Source organism: Oryctolagus cuniculus, chromosome 17 (genome assembly GCF_964237555.1).
Source record: "Oryctolagus cuniculus chromosome 17, mOryCun1.1, whole genome shotgun sequence".
NCBI lineage: Eukaryota > Metazoa > Chordata > Mammalia > Lagomorpha > Leporidae > Oryctolagus > Oryctolagus cuniculus.
The window spans coordinates 47,893,458-47,918,094 of NC_091448.1; the positions used below are offsets into that span (position 1 = coordinate 47,893,458).

General features: G+C 50.0%; 1 protein-coding gene across 4 annotated transcripts in view; it reads right to left on the minus strand.

The window, feature by feature from the left end:
- Positions 1 to 5,892: 5,892 nt before the first annotated feature.
- METTL16 (methyltransferase 16, RNA N6-adenosine) overlaps positions 5,893 to 24,637 on the minus strand; it is an 86,097-nt gene continuing 67,352 nt past the window's right edge. For all 4 annotated transcript variants that reach the window (XM_070061189.1, XM_002718874.5, XM_008270914.4 and 1 more), the window contains 2 exons: positions 9,669 to 9,842; positions 5,893 to 9,539 (listed from right to left, as the gene is read on the minus strand). In XM_070061189.1, coding sequence (XP_069917290.1) covers positions 8,913 to 9,539; positions 9,669 to 9,842 — 801 coding nt within the window. In that variant the 3' untranslated portion in view covers positions 5,893 to 8,912. The remainder of the gene's footprint in view (positions 9,540 to 9,668; positions 9,843 to 24,637) is intronic.

Consider the following 24,637-nt stretch of genomic DNA (forward strand, 5'->3'; position numbering starts at 1 on the left):
CTTTCTGGGTCAGTCCAGCCTGAAAGCCCACCAGAAATGGGTGAAGAGGGGCATGGGCTCCTCCTGTCAGCGAAAGGAATGCTCACCAAGTGTGCCTAGCGGTGCGCAGAGGGGCCGCGAGCTGCCAGCCGGGCCCGGCGGGCAGTCAGCCCTCCCTGCTGCTTGTGTCTGGCCTGCGAAGGTGACCGAGGAAAGGGGCAGATTCTTATCCCGGCAGCCACTATGGGTGTGGACACTGAGTAATAAGGAAAGAAATGAAGTTCACAAGCAGAAAGGGAGGAGCCACACACTCTTTTCTGAGAAACCCAAGAGGCCAGCCAAGCGGGGCGGTCGGGGCGGGGGCGGGGGGGGGGGGGCTGTGCCTGCCGGCGGGTGAGACCCAGGCAGAGGTGGGAAGGATGAGGGCTTTGGTTATCCCTGTGAAGGAAAATAGAGGAAGCTTTATGGGAGTAAATCAATTCAGGTCAAGGGAGCAGGGCTGGGCAGTGAAGAGGGGCGGAGCCTTGCAGTGAGTCAGGACCCAGCTGGATCCCACGTGGGTGGGGGATGTCAGCCCTAGGAAAGGCCCCTCCCAGGGCAGCCAGGCTGCAGTGTGACCAGTGCCTGGAGGAGAGGACGAAGGTCTTCTGTCCCGACAACCCCAGCTCACTCCCAAACCAAGGCTGCAGGAGATGGGCTGTCTATGCGGAATGAACCTCTCACAAGAGCTGGCAGCCTCGGGGAGGGGGCGGGGCTGCCTGGAGGCTCCAGGGTTCCTACCGAGGCACTGGGAAAGCCTACAACGCGGCAGCGCCAGGACCTGTGTCAACCTCAGCCCGCCCGCCTCCTCCACTTCCAGGCTATGGCCCGCAGGACACACCCCTCCCCCAGCCCTAGTCCCTGTCCCCATCAGGGAGACACAGAGCCCACACCACACACCGGCGTCATTCAAATGCTGATTGTAAAAAACAAAACCGGGCCGGCGCCGTGGCTCACTAGGCTAATCCTCCGCCTTGCGGCGCCGGCACACTGGGTTCTAGTCCCGGTCGGGGCGCCGGATTCTGTCCTGGTTGCCCCTCTTCCAGGCCAGCTCTCTGCTGTGGCCAGGGAGTGCAGTGGAGGATGGCCCAAGTACTTGGGCCCTGCACCCCATGGGAGACCAGGATAAGTACCTGGCTCCTGCCATCGGATCAGCAGTGTGCCGGCCGCAGCGTGCTGGCCACGGCGGCCATTGGAAGGTGAACCAACGGCAAAGGAGGACCTTTCTCTCTGTCTCTCTCACTGTCCACTCTGCCTGTCAAAAAAAAAAAAAAAAAAAAAAAAAAACAAGACTAACTCATCACAATTAGCCAGATACAGGCAAACCGTTTTGGTTTCCCACTCTAGGGCAGTAAGCAGTTCTATCCATAGATGCAAACAAAGGACGTGGGAAGGCACAGCGTGAGAGCTCTGATCACCTCTGAAGTTCTAAATGTACAAACTAACATCATGACGAAGGGGGAGGGGAGGCGCACAAGGCCACCATGGGGGAAGTCCTGGCAAGTCGGCCCTGCATGTGGCCGAACAAAACCCGTGGGAGAAAAGCAGCGGCCACAGATTTTAAATTGACAAAACAGAAATATATGAAGTACTAAAGATGACATACCAATATATAAATACAAGGAGATGTTTGACCTTGCTGATACCATAATGCAATTCAAACTGTGAAATAATTTCTTGCCTACCAATTGGCAAAGAATTTCTGAGAACCCAGCCTCACAGAGCGAGCGAAGGTATGGCGAAAACAGGCACTCTGGGGAGGGGAACCCGGCCGGTGGCCCTGGGGGAGACTCAGATCCTCTGCCTCAGGATTTCTCTTACCAGTTTATCCTAAAACAGCAAGAAAAATGTGTAAAGCTTTTTATACAAAGATATTCACCAAAGTATTACTTACAATCATGAGACGCCACAAAGTCTCGAAACAGGTGCCTGAGTGAAGACTTCATCAGGAAAGCAGGGAGGCTAAGCCACCGAACAGGAGTGCCAGGCCCGCGGGCAGTGAGCTTCCTGTCCTCCACATCATCCCATGTGCTCAGAGTCAGCATTAGCTTATGACCACAAAATGTCATCACAGACGCCAGCGCTGCGGCGTACTGGGCAAAGCCTCTGCCTGCAGTGCCGGCATCCCACATGGACACCAGTTCAAGTCCCGGCTGCTCCACTTCTGATGCAGCTCTCTGCTATGGCCTGGGAAACCAGGGGAAGATGGCCGAACTCCTTGGGCCCCTGCACCCGTAAGTGAGACCCAGAAGAAGCTCCTGGCTCCCGAATGGCACAGCTCTGGCTATTGCGGCTATGTGGGAAGTCAGTGGATAGAAGACTTCTCTCTGTCTCTGTCTCTCTGTAACTCTGCCTTTCAAATAAAAAATCTTTTAAAGTTGGAGAGACAGAGAGAAAGGTCTTCCCGGCCGGTGCACCGGCTCACTAGGCTAATCCTCCGCCTTGCGGCGTCGGCACCCCGGGTTCTAGTCCCGGTTGGGGCGCCAGATTCTGTCCTGGTTGCTCCTCTTCCTGTCCAGCTCTCTGCTATGGCCCGGGAAGGCAGTGGAGGATGGCCCAAGTGCTTGGGCCCTGCACCCCATGGGAGACCAGGAGGAAGCACCTGGCTCCTGGCTTTGGATCGGCGCAGCGCACCACCGGCCATCACAGAGGGTCCCCCACATAGAGGTCATCAAGGTGGAACCCAAAGGATTTCCTGAAGACTTCTGTTGTGCGTGGTGGTGAAAGGGAGGGCGGGGCGGACGGATCACAAAGAAGCTAGTGTGGATGTTGGTCCAGAGGAGATGACCAGTGGGTGCCTGGAGGTTGAGGAAGGGTCTGGGTTTGGGAGAGTGGACACAGCCAGAAGGGGGAGACCCAAGTGGGAGGCCCATGGAGAGGGAAGGCTCAGGAGCCTAGTGAAGGGGAGGCAGCAAGGCCCGGATAGTCCTGCCGCCTGCTGGAAGGGGAGCTCTCAAACTGATGCTTCACCTTTTTCTTTGATAGTGAATTACTTTTCAGGATTCATAAGTAAATTTCTCAGAAATCTGGACTTATGACTTCCCTCAAAAATTGAGATGACAACAACACTGGACAACTACTCCAGCCTGGTCATAACCAGCAGCGTTGACTAGAGCGACTCCACCACTCTTCTTGCCCAGTCCCTCTGTGAACACACAGCCCTCATGTGTGCTGGTCCAGAGCTCACTGAACTCCCAGCCAGGCCCTACAAGGCACTCCCGCTTGGCCCTGAAGGCCGGAGTCCTGGGACAGCCACGTCTGAAGGAAGGACCCTATGCGGACCAGACTGGGACCCCTCTCTGCTAGGAGAGAGCAAGTGTATCAGTGGCAAGCGGGCGTGGGGGGTGGGCCCCTGCCTCCCCCGCCGTCCCAGAGGGCAGACGCAGACGTCCGGCTCAGCAGCGGGCTCCAGGCTGCCTTCCTGGACAGCAGCAGCGCTGGATGCTACCTCCCTGGGAGCCCACAGCTGCTGCAGCCGGGAACTTCCAGGCAGCCTTGTGTCTCCCAGCTTTACACGCCCTACCTGGGGAAGGGGTCTTGCTTTTTGTCTGACAATCGCTACCTCCTCCACCAGCTCAAAAAGCACATCAATTCAGTGGTGTTCTCTAAGTAAAATATTTGGAGCTGCTTTATTAAAAAAAGAATCAGACCTCTCTTCCATTATCATACAATTATGTATTGTCAGAGTCATTACCTAATTATCAGTTATTTCACACTGATTCTGGTCCAACATGTGCTCTCACTAGACATTTTATTTCGTGGTTTCATTAACTACTTAATTATCTGCACTACTGCCAAATACAAGATTCTAGGAAGATTTGGTAGCATAAATTAAGAAGTAATTATAAGTAATTTCACTTACTACATCTCACGCATTGATCGTAGCTAGCAAATATGGAAATGCAAAATTGTGACGCTGGGAGGAGCTGCCTTTTCTCATCCCTGTGTCATCTCCCTGATGCTGCCTTCCCCACAGGTTCACCAAAGCATGGCAGGCCGAGCGCACCTGCAGCCCTGGGCACTGGCTTTCGAGATCTGACACAAGAGCCCAGTCTCAGCTTCTCGGACGTGAGTTCAAGTCCCACTTCCACGATTCAGCTCTGTGGATAACCCTGGAGCCAGTTAGGCTCTCTGAGCTTCCATTCCCTTCAGTGTCACACGGGACACTGTCCATCACCTCCCAGGGCTGCTGAATGAGACAATCTACATAGAAGACAGACAAATAACACTGGTTTTCTGTTCCTTCCTCCATAACGTAGAAACTGGACCTTTGTTCTTGGCCAAAAGGTGGCACTGTGGGGCTGGCACTGGGGCACAGCAGGTTGCACTGCCTCCTGGGACTCTGGCCCCATTCTGGAGCTCTGGTTCGAGTCCTGGCTGCTCCCCTTCCAATCCAGCTCCCCACCAACGCACCTGGAAAGGCAGCAGATGACGTCCCAAGAGCCTGGGTTCCTGCTACCCATGTGAGAGATGTGGCTGGAACTCCTGGCTCCCGGCTTTGGCTTGGCTCAGTCCTGGCTTGTTGCAGGCACTGGGGAGTAACCCAGCAGATGGAAGATCTGTCTCTCCCTCTCTGTTGTCTGCCTTTCAAATAAATCTTTTTTAAAATTAAAAAGAATGGTATTCTCCACCTGTAGCCTGTACCTGCAGCGCATACCTGAGGTGACAGTCCCTATGTGAGTCCACTGCTAAGATTTTCTGGAATCTCAGAGAGGCATTCTGGGCCCCAGAGGCGCGGACAGGAGGGAGCCGAGCCTGAGCGCAGTGACTTTCCCTCCGGGAGGGGTGCAGCTGCTGCTGCACTGGGTCCGGGAGGGGTCTGGGAGTGCCACATGTGCCCTCTTCCCGGGTTTTCACTCCCCTGGGGCGGCTGGAAAGGTGACTTGGGTTTACAAAGCCTGTGCCCGCTTCAGAGTAGCACAAAGAAGCCGGGCTTTCGCCAAGCCCCACTGTGCTTCCTGCTGTGCGCCTCTTTCCCCCAGGTGCCCTGCAGTGAGCTCAGAGGCCTGGGTGTTCCTGCCTGGACGAGGGGGGCGGGGAGACGCTGTGCCCGCGCTCAGTCACAACACAGCTCCCTGCAGTACAGCACAGCCTCTGAGAGGCAGCATTAGCTGTACAACCAGCAATTAAAAAAATAAACCGCTGTTTTAGTCATTTGGGTGAGTCACAGCAGAACAGAGCGTGAGGCCTAGCTGCCGGGCGGGGGGTTCTGATGCTCCGCTGGCATTTGTGCGGGGGGGGGGGGGGGGGATGGGATATATGAGATTCTCCAACCATCCAAGCCTGGCTCCAGTGGGCAGAAGCTCATTCATCCTACTTAGGCAGAGAGCATGGCTCCCCCAAGAACTGCGCGGCCACGGCCCTGTCTTCAGGACACCCCCTGCTGCACCTCTGAGCTCCCCCTTTCCTGGAGGGCTCCTGACTTGTTTTCCAAACTGGACCTCCTCCTTTCTGATGGGCAGATCCACAACACTTGATCCTGCACCATAAAAGTAAGGGTGGATAAAACCTCTCCATGAGCCGACAGAGCCCTGCCAGCCTGGATGGTGCATACAGTACAGAGCTCTCGCTAACCTTGGACCTAAATCACAACCAAATACATCCGAGGTGAGAAACGACTAAGGGACATGGAAACAGTCTCCTCCCTGGTGCCCTGGGGAACAGAAAGCTTGTGAGAAGTTACCATATGAAAAATCACTTAACATCCCCCTCCCCTAGCCCCGTGAAAGAGTTGGTCACATGATTGATCCAAGGACAGATGGAAGGAAAAGAAAAAATGGTCAACTGGGACCACAAAAAAAAAAAAAAAAAAAAAACCTCCCCCAAAACTAAAAGGTTGAAAGGGATTATTCTGGATAAAAAGACCATGGGTAGTGTTTTTCTCTTTATACTTTTATTTTTCAAATTTTAGTTATGTAAAAATGTACCTGTTTACATAAAAATACTTATCTGGGTAGTAACTGGATTTCAAGAAACATGGACACAATTTTATCTATATCTGACAGCGAATGTGCTGGATAAAAGGGCCACTGCTGCCCCCATGTGGCTGTACATGGAAATGCTGTGGCTTAGGACGAGGGAGGGGCTGTTCCCACAGCTAGTCAAAAACACATTAAGTCCCTAAAAAAGACGGCCCCAGATTCTCCATGGACCTTTATGTCGTTCTCACACCTTTGCAGTTTGTATTATTCCTGTTAGAGTTTACGAACTGGTGTGCTCACAGAGGAAGCCTTGATTTCCACTAAGAAAAAAGAGCTTTTGTTTTCTGAAATACATATGAATCAATAGGAACCCTTAAAATGGGCTGACACCTCACCACAGGGCTGCCAACCCTGCAGGAGGTGCCACGAAGCTCGAAGCTCGGGGTGGCCAGAGTGGGGCGAGGACGCGGGGCGAGAACCAGATTCCAAAGCAGATTCGAACGAACAAAAGCAGCCTTGGTTTGCCTCGGAAACAAGCCGCGCTTCTGCTCCCGTTTTAGTCATCAAACGATCAGAAGGCAAGTCAAGGGACCAGAATAGAATTGAAGACAACACCACAAAGATTTAATTTCCAACCAATTCACCAACAGAACTTGACCTCCAGACTTAAGGAGAGCACCACTCCAGGTAACCCCTGTGAAGGAGAGTCCCCTTCTCTCCTGCACAAGGGGTGCCCTGCACATCACCCTTCATGCAGCCTGTGCAGAGCCCGGCTGGCAGGTGTCCTTTGAATGCAGATGTTTTCAACAACATCATCTGACTCTTCTCAGGAGGAAAGGGAGACCTCCAAACACAAGGAAAGCACACAGGCTCCAGCACCTCCGAGCCCAGGGATGCCTCCCTTGTCCTAGGGGGCTTTGTACATTCTAAGGTCCTCAGCTTAGCAGCCATAAAACCTCCTCCGTGACACCACGCCTCCACCTGGGATTGATACCAGGCACAGACACACCTCTTGTGCCTCCAGTCACAGAACATTCTCTGGGACCCTCTAAGACTAAACAAAGATCAGCTCTAAGCCAGAAACACTGAACACACAAGGAGTGTAAAAAAACATGCTAGCTGCGATCACATAGAAAAAGATGCTACATGAAAAAAACAATCACCACCTAGGAAGTCGAAGGCACAGCAGGAGCACAGCCAAGGCGACGCACGACCCACAACCCCAGCCACAGAAAGCTAGGCAGCAAACACAGCGACGCGACACCAGAGCGGTCAGTCCGAGCAGCTGAGGCCAGGGGCAGTTATGTTGTGGTTTCCATTTGTCCAAATCTTTTTTAATGAGCAGGCACTACTCTTTTATAAACAAGCAAACAAGAACTCACTGATGACTTGTGGAATGCTGACTAGGTGCCACGGAACTCAAAGATCTTCAAATCACATCAAGAACACTAGGCGGGGCCAGCATTTGATTCAAGAGTGATGTCAGGTGGTGGTGGCCAGCCCATCGGAGAATGCCCTGACAGAGCAGTCCAAGGCCCTGGCTCGAATGCTGGCTGTGTGACTCTGACCCTGGGTCCCTCGTTCTGACAAATGAGCAGCTGGACCAGTACAGTGGCTCTTAATCCTTCACAGGTTACTGATCCGCTCTATGCTGCGGTCCCACTCCCCAGAATAAAAACAAAACACAGCTGCTCACAGAACACTTAGAAGTAATTCCAGAAGGTTTGTGGGTGCCCTAGAGGTCTGTGGGCCCGGTGAGCACACTGCCCTGTTCAGCTCAGGATCCCGTGCCATGGGGAGGCAACATATTTTCATTTTCTATACCTTTTTTGAGTACCTGATCTGGCTGCCACCAAGATACGCCAAGGCCATCTGCTTTCTCCCCTAACCAACAGCTGCCTGTCCAAGGGCTGGCTTAGCTATTCGGCCGAGGTTTTAGTCTGGAATAGAACCCCCAGCTGCTGGAGGAAAATCAAGCTGTGAAAGTCAAGTACAGCAGAGGGTTACTGACATGCCAGAACAAAAAGGAGATTCCTTCCAGAGGCTTCTCTGCTCAACCCTGGCACTGCAACTGGGGAAGTGTTTTAAGTCACCATGGCCACAGAATTCTCCAACACTAGCAGGAAAACATGGAGTAGACTACACGTGAAGCCACAGAGGGCGACATCTGGTCAGCAGCACGGGTGAGACTTCCCTGCTGCACACAGGTCTTGCCCCTTTTGCATTTCCATCATCCTTCCACTTACCCCGCAAGGCCAAGAAAATGGCTCTCAAGCCCAGGACTCACACAGGAAGGACAGTTCTTGATTCAAGAATTCTTATATTAAAAACAAAACAAGTTCCACTTTAAAGTCAAAACAAAAACGAGACAGCAGTAGCCCTGCTGCAAAACAGTACTCTTAGGAGGCTGGAGGCTGGAGGCAGGGTCTGGCACGCTGGGCGGGTGTCTGACATGGACGGGCTCGGCTTACCCAGTGCTTCCTGATGAGCAACACGACGGCCTTGGGCCAGGAACCGACTGACCTCCCGCAGCTTCCCTCACCTCCCACCCGGCGCCAGCTCCTTTCTTAGGACAGCTGCAGGGATAATCAGCCAGAGTGAGCAGGTCCAGCCTGGGGGGGGCCCTAGGACTAGAGGACCCAGGGCCTGCCCGCCCCATGCTCTCCTGACACTACAACAGTCCAAAGCTGAGGTGGCCCGCTGGAGGCTCCTTGAAGTCCCTCCTGAGTTTCCTGATGGCTTTTTGTCGTGGCTGATAAGCAAGTTCTCCCTCCTGAACTTCCACAATACAGCTCTCTGGAACTTAAGAAAAAAAGGGGTGGGGGCCAGGGAATGGATTAATTGGCTTCTTCTCTTTAGGTGATGCCGCATGAGGCTACTAAGGGAGCCGGAGCTGGGTTTCCTCTCGCCAGCCCACAGAGCTCTCAGAGCAGGCTTCACAGACACCTCTCTACTTGGACCCGCAGTCTGCAGTTAACTGGCAACAAGCCTGAGAATCTGGTTCCGCAGGTAGGTGCACAGCTGGTTCATCAAATCCCTGTTCTGGCCCTCAACCCAATGCATTTCAACTAAGGCATCGCCCACTTCCTTCTTAACGTTGATGAGACACTTAAACAGGTACTGTGCAGCCGCTCCTGGCGGAGGCCTGCCTGTCTCAGCCCCAGGGCTGCTCAGCTGCTCAGGAGCCTCTGGGTCCTGGGCCCCGTGGCCAGAGCCCCTGCAGCTCTCCACAGCCTCCGGCCCTCCTTTCTCCTCACTCCGCTCTTCCTCCATGGGTTCTGGGTTTCCTTCCTGGGAAAGTGACTCCTGGCTTGCGCAATGGCCCCCAGCAGCAGCAGGCTGGCGTTCGTGCAGAGCAGGCCCACCTGGGGCACTCTCCCCAGGGCCCTGCACCCCGTCCTGGCTGCCGCCCCCAGACTCCCTGGGGGTGGACTTCTTCTCTTCCAAGGCCTGGATGACATCTTCAGGAGCTCGAGGAACTTCTCTCAGTTGTCTCACGCGCTCTCTTTTCTTCCTCCTTAAATGGATCCAGGAATTTTCTATGGCTGTTAGGAACAGGCTAACCTCCTCCTTCCCACAGGGAACTCGCTTATGCTGCACCTATTGAGGAAAAACACATTTCACAGGAATTCACTTTTCTCTTCTCCCCAGACTCCCTGAGAACAAAGCAGACAGAAAAGGAAAAAGGGAGACCAACACGAGGCCTTCGCTGGTGGCTTCACCAGGTACCTTGAGGTCGGTGAGGATTTTTTCAATCCAGGTCGTCACCACCACTATGCCTTCCACCGTCTCCGCCCCGAGGGACGAGGCTTTCAGGGACAGTTCCTTCATCACAGACTCCAGCACCACAAATGTAATGGGTTTCCGCGGCTTCTCTAGCTTCCTCCGCTTACTCGGTGGGGACTGAAAGACAAGGGAAGGCAATGAGGAGAAGAAATAGTCCCAGATAATTAAATCCTGTGCATCTCTGGCCTCAGAATCAGCCCTTAAGGCATTCAGATCTGGCTGAAGAGCCCATGAGAGTATTTTAGGCATGGAAAGCCAAGACACTCTGGCAAAAAAAAAAGAAGACCTAAATGAAGTTCTCTGCGAGTGAGATCCCAGTAGAAAGAAAACAGGGCTATCAAAGAAGGAGGTACTTTTCTCTGAAGGGAGGAGAGAACTTCCACTTTGACTATGACCCTGTTGGAATAAGATCGAAGTCAGCGAACTCAAAAGGCTTCCATAGCCTTGGAAACTCATGACTAGAGCCTAGGGAGATTACTGACGCCATAAACAAGAGTGTCAAATTGTTAAGTCAACAACAGGAGTCACTGTGTACTTACTTCTCATGTGGGATCTGTCCTTATTGTGTTGTCCAATGTGAAGTAATGCTATAACTAGTACTGAAACAGTATTTTACACTTTGTGTTTCTGTGTGGGTGCAAACTGATGAAATCTTTACTTAATATATACTAAATGGATCTTCTGTATATAAAGATAATTGAAAATGAATCTTGATGTGAATGGAATGGGAGAGGGAGCAGGAGATGGGAGGATTACGAGTGGGAGGGAAATTATTGGGGGGGAAGCCATTGTAATCCATAAACTGTACTTTGGAAATTTATATTTACTAAATAAAAAATAAATAATTAATTAATTAAAAAAAAAAAATCCTGTGCATGACAGTGGACTTGTCCAGGAAAGGGTCCATGGCTTCTGCTACCGATCATGGAGCCTCAAAGCCACAAAGGCCTGTCCGTGTGACACAAAGGCCTGTGCGTGTGACATAAAGCCGCCAGTGAATCACAGCAGGGAGGCCCAGGGCCACGCAAACTACGCCTCCAGCTGGAGAGGAAAGGCCAGCACTGGCGAGAAGAACGGATCTGAAAGCTGCTTCCATGAAAATCAAGATTCACATTTTCCTTTCTATTTCAAACTTCGAAGGTGAACAACACCCACTAGAGGGACTCAAGTTCCATTTTAGAAACCAAATCACACCAACTGTATTTAAAATTTATGTAAGTAAAAATTCCTAAATGGTACTTTTTAAAGGAAACAGCTCTTGGGTAAGACCACGTGTATTACAAACACTGTGCTAAGATGGATTTGTACTTGCTCACAAAACTTTTTTTTTAAAAGATTTATTTTATTTGAAAGACAGAGTTACAGTGAGAGAGAGAGAAGTCTCCCATCCACTGGTTCATTACCTAAATGGCCACAATGACCAGAGCAGGGCTTATCTGAAGCCAGGAGCCAGTAGTTTCTTCTGGGTCTCCCACATGGGTGCAGGGGCCCAAGGGCTTGGGCCATCCTCTGCTGCTTCTACAGGTACATTTGCAAGGAATGGGTTGGAAGTGGACAGCTGGGACTCAAAATGGCACCTATATGTGATGCTGGCGCTGCAGGCTGGGGCTTTAACCCACTGCGCCACCCCCTCACAAAACTTTTTTTTAAAAAAGGTTTATTTGGGGGCCAGCACTGTGGCGCAGCGGGTTAATGCCCTGGCCTGCAGCTTCGACATCCCATATGGGCGCCGGTTCAGGACTCGGTTGCTCCACTTCTGATCCAGCTCTCTGCTATTGCCTGGGAAGGCAGTGGAGAATGGCCCAAGTCCTTGGGCCCCTGCACCCACTTGGGAGACCTGGAGGAAGCTCGGGCTCCTGGCTTCAGATCAGCACAGCTCCGGCTATTGCAGCCAATTGGAGAGTGAGCCAGTGGATGGAAGACCTCTCTCTCTCTCTGCCTCTCCTTCTCTCTGTGTAACTCTGACTTTCAAATAAATAAATAAATCTTTAAAAAAAAAAAAAAAAGGTTTATTTGGGGCCAGCATGTGGCATAGTGGGTAAAGCTGCCACCTATGGCACTGGCATCCCTTATGGGTACCAGTTCAAGTCCCAGCTGCTCTGCTTCTAGTCCAGCTCCCTGCTCATGTGCCTGGGAAGGCAGCGGAAGATGGTCCAAGTGCTTGGGCCCCTGCACCCACATAGGAGACCCGGAAGAAGCTCCTGCCTCCTGGTTTCAGCCTTGCTCAGAACTGGCTGTTGCAGCTATCTGGGCAGTGACCAGCAGATGGAAGATCTCTCCCTCTCTCTAACTCCGCCTTTCAAATAAATAAATAAATCTTAAAAAAATTATTTACTGGGGCCAGCACTGTGGCATAGCAGGTAAAGCTACCACCTGCAGTGCCGGCATTCCATATGGGCACCAGTTCAAGTCCCGGCTGCTCCACTTCCGATCCAGCTCTCTGCTATGGCCTTGGATAGCAGCAGAAGATGATCCAAGTCCTTAGGCCCCTGCACCCATGTGGGAGACCTGGAAGAAGCTCCAGGCTCATGGTTTTGGATCAGCACAGCTCCAGCCATTGCGGCCAATTGGGGAGTGAACCAGCGGATAGAAGACCCCTCTCTCTCTCTCTCTCTCTCTCTCTCTCTGCCTCTCCTTCTCTCTCTGTGTAACTCTTTCAAATAAATAAATCTTTAAAAAAATTATTGAGTTATTTGAAAGTAAGAGTGACAGAGACAGATCACCTATCATCAGTTCACTTCCCCAGATGGCTGCAACAGCCAGGACCAGGTCTAAAAATCAAGACAACTCTCAAGGTTTGGGGCAAAATGAGCAGGTAAGGATAATAAGCTCCAATTACTGGGCAAGACCAACCGGCAGCCCCACACTGTACACACACACAACCAACTAGCCAGTTTATTCCAAACTTTTATAGTATCAGAAATAATATTTCAAAGAAAAAATCCATAATTTTCTCTTTATATTAGAAATAAGAAACTGAAATTAAAGAATGCTAGAAAAACAAACTCAGAAGAGAGAAAACAACCAAACAGCGGGCATGTGTGAGTCTGCTCTTGAGAAACAGATAATGGACCCTGAGACCTGTGTGAGCCTTAACTTACTCCATTATGTTTCAGACAAGAGGAGATGAATTCTACTGACATCACGACAGTACTACTGCTATTACTCAATCACCCAGCGTCAGAGACATAATTTCTATAGTCTTCTGAGAGCCTACCACTTTGCATTAAGGAGCTTAAAATAGGATTATCAAGCAGAGGAGGAAGCCAGACAGTGGTGTGTGGGAGGAGGACAGAGGAGAAAATGGGATTCCCCACTCCACTTCACAGTACCCAAGGCCGCAATCACCAACAGCCCCTTGGAACAAGCACACCAACAGCCTGCCCAGCACCCTCACGGCTAAAGGACAGCGTTTCCCAGCTCTTCTCCTGTCTCCTCTGACGGAGGGAGTGATCTGGTGTGCTCACGCACTCCAGTCCACAGAGCAAGGTACTGCCACTTCTCATTCATCACGTTATAGCTGGCCAAAGTCAGAATGGAAGCTTCATCATTTCTGGACATTAAAGGACACAAATACAGCCTCATCAAAGCTGACAAAAACTCTATCAAGAGTCCATGTGCAAACTCTTGAGGGAATCAGAGACAACAGAACAGAGAATGCATCGCCTGCTATCTCACACCTAAACCAAAAGCTTCCGGCGCCTTCACCTTGAACTCTGGCCCCAGTCTTTCAGACAGTGGTCAAACAACAAATCTGGCATTTCTGAAAAATTCTAATGAACTGCTTTAAGACACACATATACATACTGTCAGCATTGTTCCAAATTAACTTTTTTTTTTTTTTTTTTTGACAGGCAGAGTGGACAGTGAGAGAGAGAGACAGAGAGAAAGGTCTTCCTTTGCCATTGGTTCACCCTCCAATGGCCACTGTGGCCGGCGCACTACGCTGATCCGAAGGCAGGAGCCAGGCGCTTCTCCTGGTCTCCCATGGGGTGCAGGGCCCAAGCACTTGGGCCATCCTCCACTGCACTCCCGGGCCACAGCAGAGAGCTGGCGTGGAAGAGGGGTAACCAGGACAGAATTCGGCGCCCCGACTGGGACTAGAACCCAGGGTGCCGGCACTGCAGGCGGAGGATTAGCCTAGTGAGCCACGGTGCCAGCCCCCAAATTAACTTTTATTTTACTATAGAAGCTAGTTATTCAAGAGACAGAAATTCTAGATATTCTCAACTGAGGTTTTAAATTATTAGAGATTAACTTAAGTATGCCTTATAACAATCATTCAGGTCCTCTTCTGTTTGTATGGAAAATTCCTAGTAGGCAGGGTCATGGTAAAACATAAGATCGGGGCTGGTGCTGTGGCACAGTGGGTAAAGCCGCTGCCTGCAGTGCCAGCATCCTATATGGGTGCCAGTTTGAGTCCTGGCTGCTCCACTTCCAATCCTGCTCTCTGCTGTGGCCTGGGAAAGCAGTAGAAGATGGCCCAAGTGCTTGGGCCCCTGCACCCGCGTGGGAGACCCAGAAGAAGCTCCTGGCTCCTGGCTTCGGATCTACACAGCTCCGGTTATTGCAGCCAATTGGGGAGTGAAACAGTGGATGGAAGACCTCTCTCTGCTTCTGCTTTTCCTTCTCTCTGTGTAACTCTTTCAAATAAATAAATCTTAAAAAAAATAAAAAAGATCAGATCTTAAGAAATGAATGATCTGGACCGGCCCTGTGGCACGACAAGTGAAGACCCTACTTGCGACTCTGGCATTTCATAGCAGAGTGCCAATTCCAGTGCCAGCTGCTCCCCTTTTGATCTAGCTCCCCGTTAATGCACCTGGGTAGGCAGCTGAAGATGGATTAAGTCCCTGGACCCCTGCCAACCAGGTGGGAGACCAAGATGGAATTACAGGTTCCTGGCTTAGACCTGGTCCCACCCTGGCTGTCATGTAGCAGAGTGACAGAGAGGGAGAAACATACAGAGAGAGTTCTTCCATCTTCTGCTTCGCTCCCCAAATAACTACAACAGCCAAGTCTGGGCCAGGCTGAAGCCAGGAGTTGAAAACTCCATCCAGGTCTCTCCACTGGTGGCAGGGGCCCAAGTACTCGCACCATTTTCACCTGTCTTCCCAGCCCATCAGCAGGAAGCTGGATCAGAAGGGGACTTGAACTGGAACTCTGATATACAATGTGGCACTGTGCCACAATGCTGCTTCCGTCCCTAGTTCTTAATGTTAAAAATATGCTTTACTGAGCAGAGTTGTCTACAAATTTCTTAAATCATCACTTTAATTTCTAGATCTCAGTGGTTCAGTCAAGAGAATGCAAATGAGGGCAAAGTAGATACAACCCAGCACAGAATCTGCTGTATTGCCAAAGCGCCACTGTTGACTAGAGCAATGGCAAACAGCCCCGATGAAGCCGCAGACCGCAGGAAATCATTGATTTCTTCCTACCTCCTGCAGGTAGTAGATCTGCTGAGCATGAAGCCACAGCCACCGTGTTTTGGCAAAGCAGCTTCTAGAATGGCCTTCAGGCCAAAGGGTGCTCTTGACCACTGCACTGGGATCTTGGCAGCTGCTCAGCTACTCTCTGAACAGCAACTGCCCCAGGCCCTGCAGGCTGCTACTCTGCTGCCAGGATGTGGCCTGAACATTCTGCTGCCTAAAACTGCAGCTTCCTCATTGAAAGCTCAGTGGCCATTTCTTTTACTGTCTTAATTTATTAAGTTGAAGTTTAAAATTTTCTGAGGTGCAAGCACTTGGCACAATGGTTAAGCCACAGCTTGGGATGCCCAAATCCTGTATCAGACTGCTTGGGTTCATTCCAGCTTCCTAGTAATGTGCACACTGACAGGTAGAAGGTGACAGCTCAAGTAGTTGGGTTCCTGTCACCCACAGGGGAAAACCCATGAGGCCCTAGCTCCTGGCTTTGCCCTGGCCCAGCCCTGACTGTTACAATCATTGGGGATCTCTCTAACCTGTAAATAAAATTTTAAAAAACCTTCAAATAATTCTCTACAGAATGAAACAATAGTAAAATGTCCTGAACCAATTCCTAAAATATAAGTAAAAACAGTAAACAGGTAAAGAGAGAGAGAGAGAGAGAGAGAGAGAGAATGAAAACCTTCTGTAAAATGCTACCTACTGGGGATGGTGCTGTGGTGTACTGGGTAAAGTCTGCACCCACGTGGGAGACCCAGAAGCTCCTGGCTCCTGGCTTAAGCCTAGCCCAGCTCTCGCTGTTGCAGCCATTTGGGGAGCGAACCAGTGGATACAAGATCTCTCTTTCTGTCTCTCCCTCTCTGCCTATGACTCTCTCTCTCTCAGATAAATAAATCATAAAAAAGAAAAAAAAAAGTCCCTCAATGGAGCTGGCACTGTGGTGCAGCAGGTTAAGCCGCTCCCCGCAACACTGGCATCCCATGAGCACCAGTTCAAAACCTAGTTGCTCCACTTCCAGTCCAGCTCCCTACTAATGCACCTGGGAAGCAGCAGAAGATGGCTCAAGTGCTTGGGCCCCTGCACTCACTTGGGAGACCTGGAGAAAGCTCCTGGCTACTGGCTTTAGCCTGGGCCAGCCCTAGCCATTGTAGCCATTTGGAGAGTAAACCAGTAGATGGGAAATCTCTTTCTTTCTCCTTCTGTCTCTCCTTACTCTGTAACTGTTTTTCATGTAAATAAATAAATCATTAAAAAAAAAAAGGTCAGCGCCGCGGCTCATTAGGTTAATCCTCCGCCTGTGGTGCCGGCACTCGGGGTTCTTGTCCTGGTAGGAGAGCCGGATTCTGTCCCGATTGCTCCTCTTCCAGTCCAGCTCTCTGCCGTGGCCTGGGAGTGCAGTGGAGGATGGCCCAAGTGCATGGGCCCTGAACCCACATGGGAGACCAGGATAAGTACCTGGTTCCTGGCTTTGGATCGGTGCAGTACGCCGGCTATGGCAGCCATTTGGGGGATGAACCAACAGAAGGAAGACCTTTCTCTCTTTCTCTCTCTCTCACTGTCTAACTCTGCCAGTCAAACAAACAAACAAACAAACAAACAAAAAAAGTTCCTCAAACATGAAGAAAAAAGATAAAGCTTGCAGAAAAGAGTATAGAATATATTCATGACCTTGGGTCTTAAAGAAGTTGATAAAATAAGTACTAGTCATAAAGAAAAGGTACACTACATTAAATTATGAAGTTCTTGTTCATTAAAAGATGCTGCTGGGAGAAGACATTATCGCTCGTGGCCAGAAAAGAGAGGGGGCTGGCATTGTGGCACATAGGTTAAGACAGCACCTGTAATATTCATTCCATCTAAGCACCAGTTTGAATACCAGCTGCTCCATTTCTGATCCAGCTCCCTGCTGATGGCCTGGGAAGAGCTGCAGAAGATGGCCCAAGTGTTTGGGCCTCTGCCACCTACATGGTAGACTCAGTTGAAGCTCCAGGCTCCTGGCTTCAGCCTGGCCTAGCCCCAATCATTGCAACCGTTTGGGGAATGAACCAGCAGATGGAAGACATCTCTCTGTAACTCTGCCCCCAAATCAATTAATCAATCTTAAAAAAAAAAAAAAAAAATCTAGCTGTAAAAAGGCAACAGTCTCAGACACTTGACAAAAGGAAAATATCTAGTTAGCCAAAAAGATGTTAAAATTCAGGCCGGCGCCGCAGCTCAATAGGCTAATCCTCCGCCTTGTGGTGCCGGCACCCTGGGTTCTAGTCCCTGTCGGGGCGCCGGATTCTGTCCTGGTTGCCCCTCTTCCACGCCAGCTCTCTGCTGTGGCCCGGGAGTGCAGTGGAGGATGGCCCAAGTACTTGGGCCCTGCACCCCATGGGAGACCAGGAGAAGCACCTGGCTCCTGCCTTTGGATCAGCGCGGTGTGCTGGCCGCAGTGGCCATTGGAGGGTGAACCAATGGCAAAGGAAGACCTTTCTCTCTGTCTCTCTCTCTCACTGTCCACTCTGCCTGTCAAAAAATAAATAAATAAATAAAAAAAAATAAAAAGATGTTAAAATTCATTACTGATTAGAAAAATGCAAATTACAAACAGTGGTTTAAGCCACTACTTGTGATGCCAACATCCCATATCAGAGTACTGGTTCCAGTCCTAGCTGCTCTGCCTCTGATCCAGGTCCCTCTTAATGCACCTGGGGAAGCAGCAGAAGATGACCTAAATCCTTGGGTTCCTGCCACACATGTGGTAGAACTGGATGGAGTTCCTGGCTCCAGGATTCAGCCAGGTCAGATCTGGCTGTGGTGGCCATTTGGGCAATGAACCAGTGGAAGTAAGATCTCTGTCTCTCCCTCTTCCTCTGCCATTTGAAAAAAATAAATAAATAAATAAACACTGCTGGGTTTCAACCCTAACCCTCAGAAAGGAAATCTTTACAGAGATTTACTAATGCTGAATTTCTCCTCTATGACCTGCAATTCCACTACTAGGTTCATATTCAAAAGCAATGTGTAGCCAGGCATATGGAAAAAATTGTACAAAAGTGTTCACAGTAACATTATTCATAATAGCTACACACTGGAAACAATTCAAATGCTCTAAACAGTAGAATGGCTAAATTGTAGCATATCCCTAGAATGGAAACTATGTAGTAACATTGTTTGCACAAAAGTTAAGACACTCTTTGGGATGCCTGCTGCCAAGTGGGAGATGTGCATGAAATGCCGGGTTCCTGACTTCAGCCTAACCTAGCCCCGATGGTTGCAGCTGTTTGGCGGTGAACCAATAGATGCAATATCTCTTTTTGTCTCTCCCTCTCTTTGTCAATTTGCCCTTCAAATTAATTAATTTTTCTAAAAAGAACAAATTAGGGGCCAGTGCTGTGGCATAGCGGGTAAAGCCGCTGCCTGCAGTGCTGGAATCCCATATGGACGCCAGTTCGAGTCCTGGTTGCTCCACTTCCGATATAGCTCTCTGCTATGGCCTGGGAAAGCAGTGAAAGATAGCCCAAATCCTTGTGCCCCTGCACCCACATGGGAGACCCGGAGGAAGCTCCTGGCTCCTGTGGCCATTTGGGGAATGAACCAGCGGATTGAAGACTTCTGTCTCTCTGCCTCTGCCTCTCTGTAATTCTCTGTCTTTCAAATAAATAAATAAATCTTTAAAAAAAATTGAAAAGAATAAATTAAGAAATCAAAACCTTAAAAAAGTGTGTGGGCGCTGGCATTCTTGTGCAGTGGGTTACAGTGCCACCTGTGAAGCTGGCATCCCCTAGGACCACTGGTTCAAGTCCTGGTTGCTCTACTTCTGATCCAGCTCCATGCTAACACACCTAGGAAAGCAGAGGAAGGTGGTCCAACTTCCTGGGCCTCCACCACCCATGTTGGAGACCCAGATGGAGTTCCTGGTTCCTAGTTTCAGCTTGGTCCAGTCCCGGCTATTATAGGCATTTGGGGGGATTGAACCAGCTGATGGAAGATCTCTATTCTCTGTCTTTGTAAACTGCTTTTTGAATAAATAGATCTTTTTTAAAAAGTGACTGAAACTTCTCTTTAATGAAGGAGGTAGAAAAAAGAAATTAATCAATTAAGCCACCACCTGCAACACCGGCATCCCATATGGCCACCGGATCAAGTCCCAGCTGCTCTACTTCTGATCCAGCTCTCTGCTAATGTGCTTGGGAAAGTAGTGGAAGATGGCCCAAGTTCCTGGTACCCTACACCTACATGGGAGTACTAGATGAAGCCCCTAATTCCTGGCTTCAGCCTGGCCCAGTGCTGGCTGTTGTGGCCATTTGAGAATGAACCAGCAGATGGAAGGTGTCTTATCTCTCCCTCTCTGTTAACTCTTGCAAATCAGTAAAAATAAATGTTTTATTAAAAATATATTAAGGGGCTGGCATTGTGGCATAGCAGGTTAAACTGCTGCCTGCAGTGCCAGCATCTTATATGGGAACCAGTTCAATTCCCAGCTGGCCCACTTTCGGATCCAGCTCCCTGCCAAAGCTAATTCAAGAGGATTTTGAAGAGAACAGAAACCTCATGGGAATGTTTTGTTACCTTGATGCCTAGGGCTCGTCCCTAGCTGTTTTCTGCCATAGTTGGTACTGGGAAGAAGTCTGAGCTTATTGCTCCACAGCATTTATTCCTGTATTTTTATACATTCAGCAATTATTAGCTGAGGGCCTCTGTGCCAGACACTACGCTGGGCTGGTGCCATGGCAGAGACCCAGTGATAGGAACAGGCGACAGGGAACCAGCGATGTCAGATCGGGAGGAGTCAGGCCAGCTGTTCAGGAGGTAGCACGCATAAAACCAACACATAAATGTTCATAAAAGCACACTGGCTCTTGTTAAAATGACAGGGAGGCCTTAAGTGCCAAGCTGATGTCTGCTTCCAATGGGCAACTCCCAGGGCACCTCTTTGGAATTCCTCAGCTAGCACGGATTATGAAACCTTTGGAGTAGGAGTAGAATACAGTCAGGGGAACATAGGTAAACACCCACAAAGTTAACTCGTGGATTTGACCCCTCCCTCGGCCTGCTCTCCTGAAGCCCTCTAATTATTACCCCTGTACAGGAAAGCCGTGGCATAGAGGAAAGGTCTTACAAGTACGGGGATGCTTTTTAAAACCCAAGTTCTTAGGAAATGCTCATACCAAGACTGCACTACTTACTAGAGCTTATTTACCCCTTTTTCTCTTGACCAATGTCAAACTTCCTTAAAAGAAAAAAGAAAAAGCAAAAAACAAAAACAGACAACAACAATAAAAAAAAAAAAAAAAAACCAAAGCAGAGCTAAGACAATACTTTTAGCAGTTAGAGGCAGCCTGGGATAAGGAGGCTTTCTAAGTGGCTCATTAGAATTCCATAAAGAGCAGCTCTCACAACCTGCTTCCTGTGATTCATCATTGGTGAGAAATGACGGCACAAAAATGCCATCAACGCCAGGGCTCGCCAATGTGTTGCTACAATAAATCCAGACAACAGCACTGGGATTAGTGGAGGTACTTGAACCACCCGTGCATTAGAATTTTCCAGCATTCAGCACCAACAGAAACGAGTCAGTAGGCCTGAGATAAGTGCAAACACAAGTTGCCATAGTAACTGGCACATTTACCCTAAAATGGCAGGAATGGGGGTGGGGAACTAGGTCAATATTTCTGCTTAACCAGCTCTATTCCTTAGCTTCCTCTCCTTGTCCAAAGCATCCTCTTCCTCCTGTCCCACCCTTAACAGGCACAAAAAAGGGGAAGTCAGGTTAGCTTGTAAAACAACAGGGGGTGGGGAGAGGTCCCACAAGCACCCCAGGATTACCCCAGGGAAGGCAGTTCGCTGTTCAGGGCACCAGTGCTAAGAAACTGTTGCTGGGTTACTACAAACCAGAAATTGCCACTTTCCCTGTAGCAGTTTAAGTGTTTCTAATGGAACACTTGGGAATGCAATAACAGCCTGGGGCTGGAGCAGAGGTAGGGAGGGAAGAATTCTCTAGCAGGGGAGAGAGATCTGAGGCTGGTGGCAAGAGACATTCTTTGATGTTTGGAACTATGACACCCTGAAAGGAACAGGAAGCAGGCTTAGGGGATTCCTTTTCAAAATAAACTGGCTCTGCTAACACACAAACACAGTGCCCTCTGATACTTGGATCTGAAATGGCTACTAATCCTCCAGGGCAAGGGCAGCCCTGGTCTCTGAGCCAGTGTGGACGGTGCCAGAGCTGACTATCGGTTCTTCAACCTTTACTGCCAACAGGCCTGGGAGGCAGATTAAACAGCATTTGCTCCACTTTCCCATAGCTGACGGTGCCTGTACAGGGACACCTGGGGACATGACTAATTAGTCTAACCATTCGGTGGGAAGGTCCCAGTATTCCAGAAGACAACAGAAAGGATAATCCTTCCAATGGTATGAGTGTCAAAAACGCACCTTCTTAACTGGTGACTGTTGCAAGCGCAAACCCCTAGATAGCCTCATGCAATGTCTGGGATGAGTCTAGGGGAAGGTCACTTAAACAGACCTGGGGAGCTGAACTTCAGCCCAACAGCCCGCCCAGCTGCGGAGCAGAGGTAGCACAGGCTCTGCCTCAAATCGGCGTTCATGTTTTCAAAAGCAAGGTGGCAACGGCAAACTGTCCCACTGTGCTTCTCTGAGGTGTGGCTCCACGTGTCTACTCTACAAGAGCAAAGGGACTCAGAGACACAGCAAGACTGACTATGACTTCAGAGACCTCGGGAGAGAAGCCCCAGGAACAAGCCTGCTGTGTGGGCTGGAGAAAGGTCTGCAGGAGAGGTAGCAGGCTTCTGTAAACACCAGGTGCTGAGAACTGTGTCAAACTTAAGGTGGGAGGCTGCAGGGGACAAGCAGCTTAACAACAGACACACACTACTCTATCACCACCTCTCAGCACAGTGCAAGAAAGCATTCAGCCAGCCAGCTCAGAAGCAAGTTTTTTTAAACATGCAAGAGCGCTTTTAAAAATTTACAGAATGGGGCTGGTGTAGCAGGTAAACCAGTCGCCTGCAGTTCCGGCATCCCATAGATGCCAATTCAAGACCTGGCTGCTCCCTTCCGATCTGGCTCTCTGCTGTGACCTGAGGAAGCAGTGGAGGATGGCCCAAGTGCTTGGGCCCCTGCACCTGTGTGGGAGACCCAGAGGAAGCTTCTGGATCCTGGCTTCAGACTGGACCAGCTCCAGCTGTTGTGGCTATTTGGGGACTGAACCAGCAGATGGAAGACTTCTATTTCTCTCTCTCCGCCTGTCTGTAACTATGTCCGTCTGTCCGTCCTTCCTTCCTTCCTTCCTTCCTTCCTTCCTTCCTTCCTTCCTTCCTTCCCTCCCTCCCTCCCTCCCTCCCTCCCTCCTTCCTTCCTTCCTTCCTTCCTTCCTTCCTTCCTTCCTTTCTTTTTTAAAGATTTATTTATTTGAAAAACAGAGGTACAGAGAGGGGGGGGGTCTTCCATTCCATTGGTTCACTCCCTGAATAACTGCAACAGCCAGACCTGAGGTGATCCGAAGCCAGGAGCCAGGAGCTTCTTCTGGGTCTCCCACGCAGGTGCAGGGGCCCAAGGAGTTTGGCCATCTTCTACTGCTTTCCCAGACAATAGCAGAGATCTGGATCAGAAGAGGAGCAGCAAGAACTCGAACCAGTGCCAATTTGGGATGCTGGTGCAGCAGCTGGCCCCTATGCCTTTCAAATAAATAAATAAATAGATCTTTTTAAAAAATTTATGGAAAAGTGAAATTAAAAAATAATTTTGTGAGCCGGCACCATGGCTCACTAGGCTAATCCTCCGCCTGCGGCACCGGTACTCCAGGTTCTAGTCCTGGTTGGGGCGCCGGATTCTGTCCCAGTTGCTCCTCTTCCAGGCCAGCTCTCTGCTGTGGCCCGGGAAGGCAGTGGAGGATGGCCCAAGTGCTTGGGCCCTGCACCCCATGGGAGACCAGGAGGAAGCACCTGGCTCCTGGCTTCAGATTGGCGCAGTGCACTGGCCACAGCGCACCAGTATTAGCGGCCATTTGGGGGATGAACCAACGGAAAAGGAAGACCTTTCTCTCTGTCTCTCCCTCTCTCTCACTGTCTAACTCTGCCAGTCAAACAAACAAACAAACAAATAAATAAAAATAAAAAATAAAATAAAAAAATAATTTTGTGGGGCCAACATCATGGCGTAGTGCAGTAAGCTGTCACCTACAGACCCGGCATCCTATAGGGCACTAGTTCAAGTCCTGGCTGTTCTACTTCCAATTCAGCTCCCTGCTAATGTGCCTGGGAAACCAGCAGAAAATGGCCCAAGTGCTTGGGCCCTTGCACACATGTGGGAGACCCAGAAGAAGCTCCTGGCTCCTGGTTTTGGCCTGGTCCAACTCTAGCAGTTGAGGCTATTTAGGGAATAAACCAGAGGATGAAAGAAATCTCTCTTTCTCGTTCAATCTCTCTCTCTAACCTTTCCTTTCAAATAAATAAAAGGAAAAATGAATAAATAAAAGATAAACCTGTGGGGCTAGTATTATGGTACAAAGAACTAAGCCTCAGCTCGAGATGCCAATATCCACTATGAGAGTAGCTGTTCTACTTTTGGCTGCTCCACTTCTGATCCAGTTTCCTGCTAGTGTGCCTGGGAAGGCAGCAGATGATGTTCCAAGTGCTTGGGCCCTGGCAACCAGTGTGAGAGACCTCGAAGAAGCTCCTGGCTCCTGATCTTGGCCTGGCCTAGCCCTAGCCATTGTTGCCATTCTGGGAGTGAACCAGTGGATGGAAGATCTTTCTATCTTTCCCTCTCTGTCTCTGTAACTCGGCCTTTCACCTAAATAAATAAATCTTAAAATAAAATAAACAAACCAACCAACCAGAAAAAAGATAATGGCCTGTCACTCAGCTTCAAAAATGGTCAACATTCAAGTGCTAATCTCAAAGGTATACAGGCCCTTCACTGGGATCACCCCTAAGTGTGGCATATCAAGGATGCAAACCCAAATGGCAAATCAGCAGACAGAGAGAAAAGAAGCAGACTGCAGCTTCAGTTGTTGAGGCATGGTCATCAGGTTACTTGAATTTTTAATCTCTAAAAATGTACTTCTGGGGCCGCCACTGTGGCACAGCAGGTTAAAGCCCTGGCCTAGGCCGGCGCTGCGGCTCACTAGGCTAATCCTCCGCCTAGCGGCGCCGGCACACCGGGTTCTAGTCCCGGTCGGGGTGCCGGATTCTGTCCCGGTTGCCCCTCTTCCAGGCCAGCTCTCTGCTGTGGCCAGGGAGTGCAGTGGAGGATGGCCCAGGTGCTTGGGCCCTGCACCCCATGGGAGACCAGGAAAAGCACCTGGCTCCTGGCTCCTGCCATCGGATCAGCGCGGTGCGCCGGCCGCGGCGGCCATTGGAGGGTGAACCAACGGCAAAGGAAGACCTTTCTCTCTGTCTCTCTCTCTCACTGTCCACTCTGCCTGTCAAAAAAAAAAAAAAAAAAAAAAAAAAAAAAGCCCTGGCCTAAAGTGCT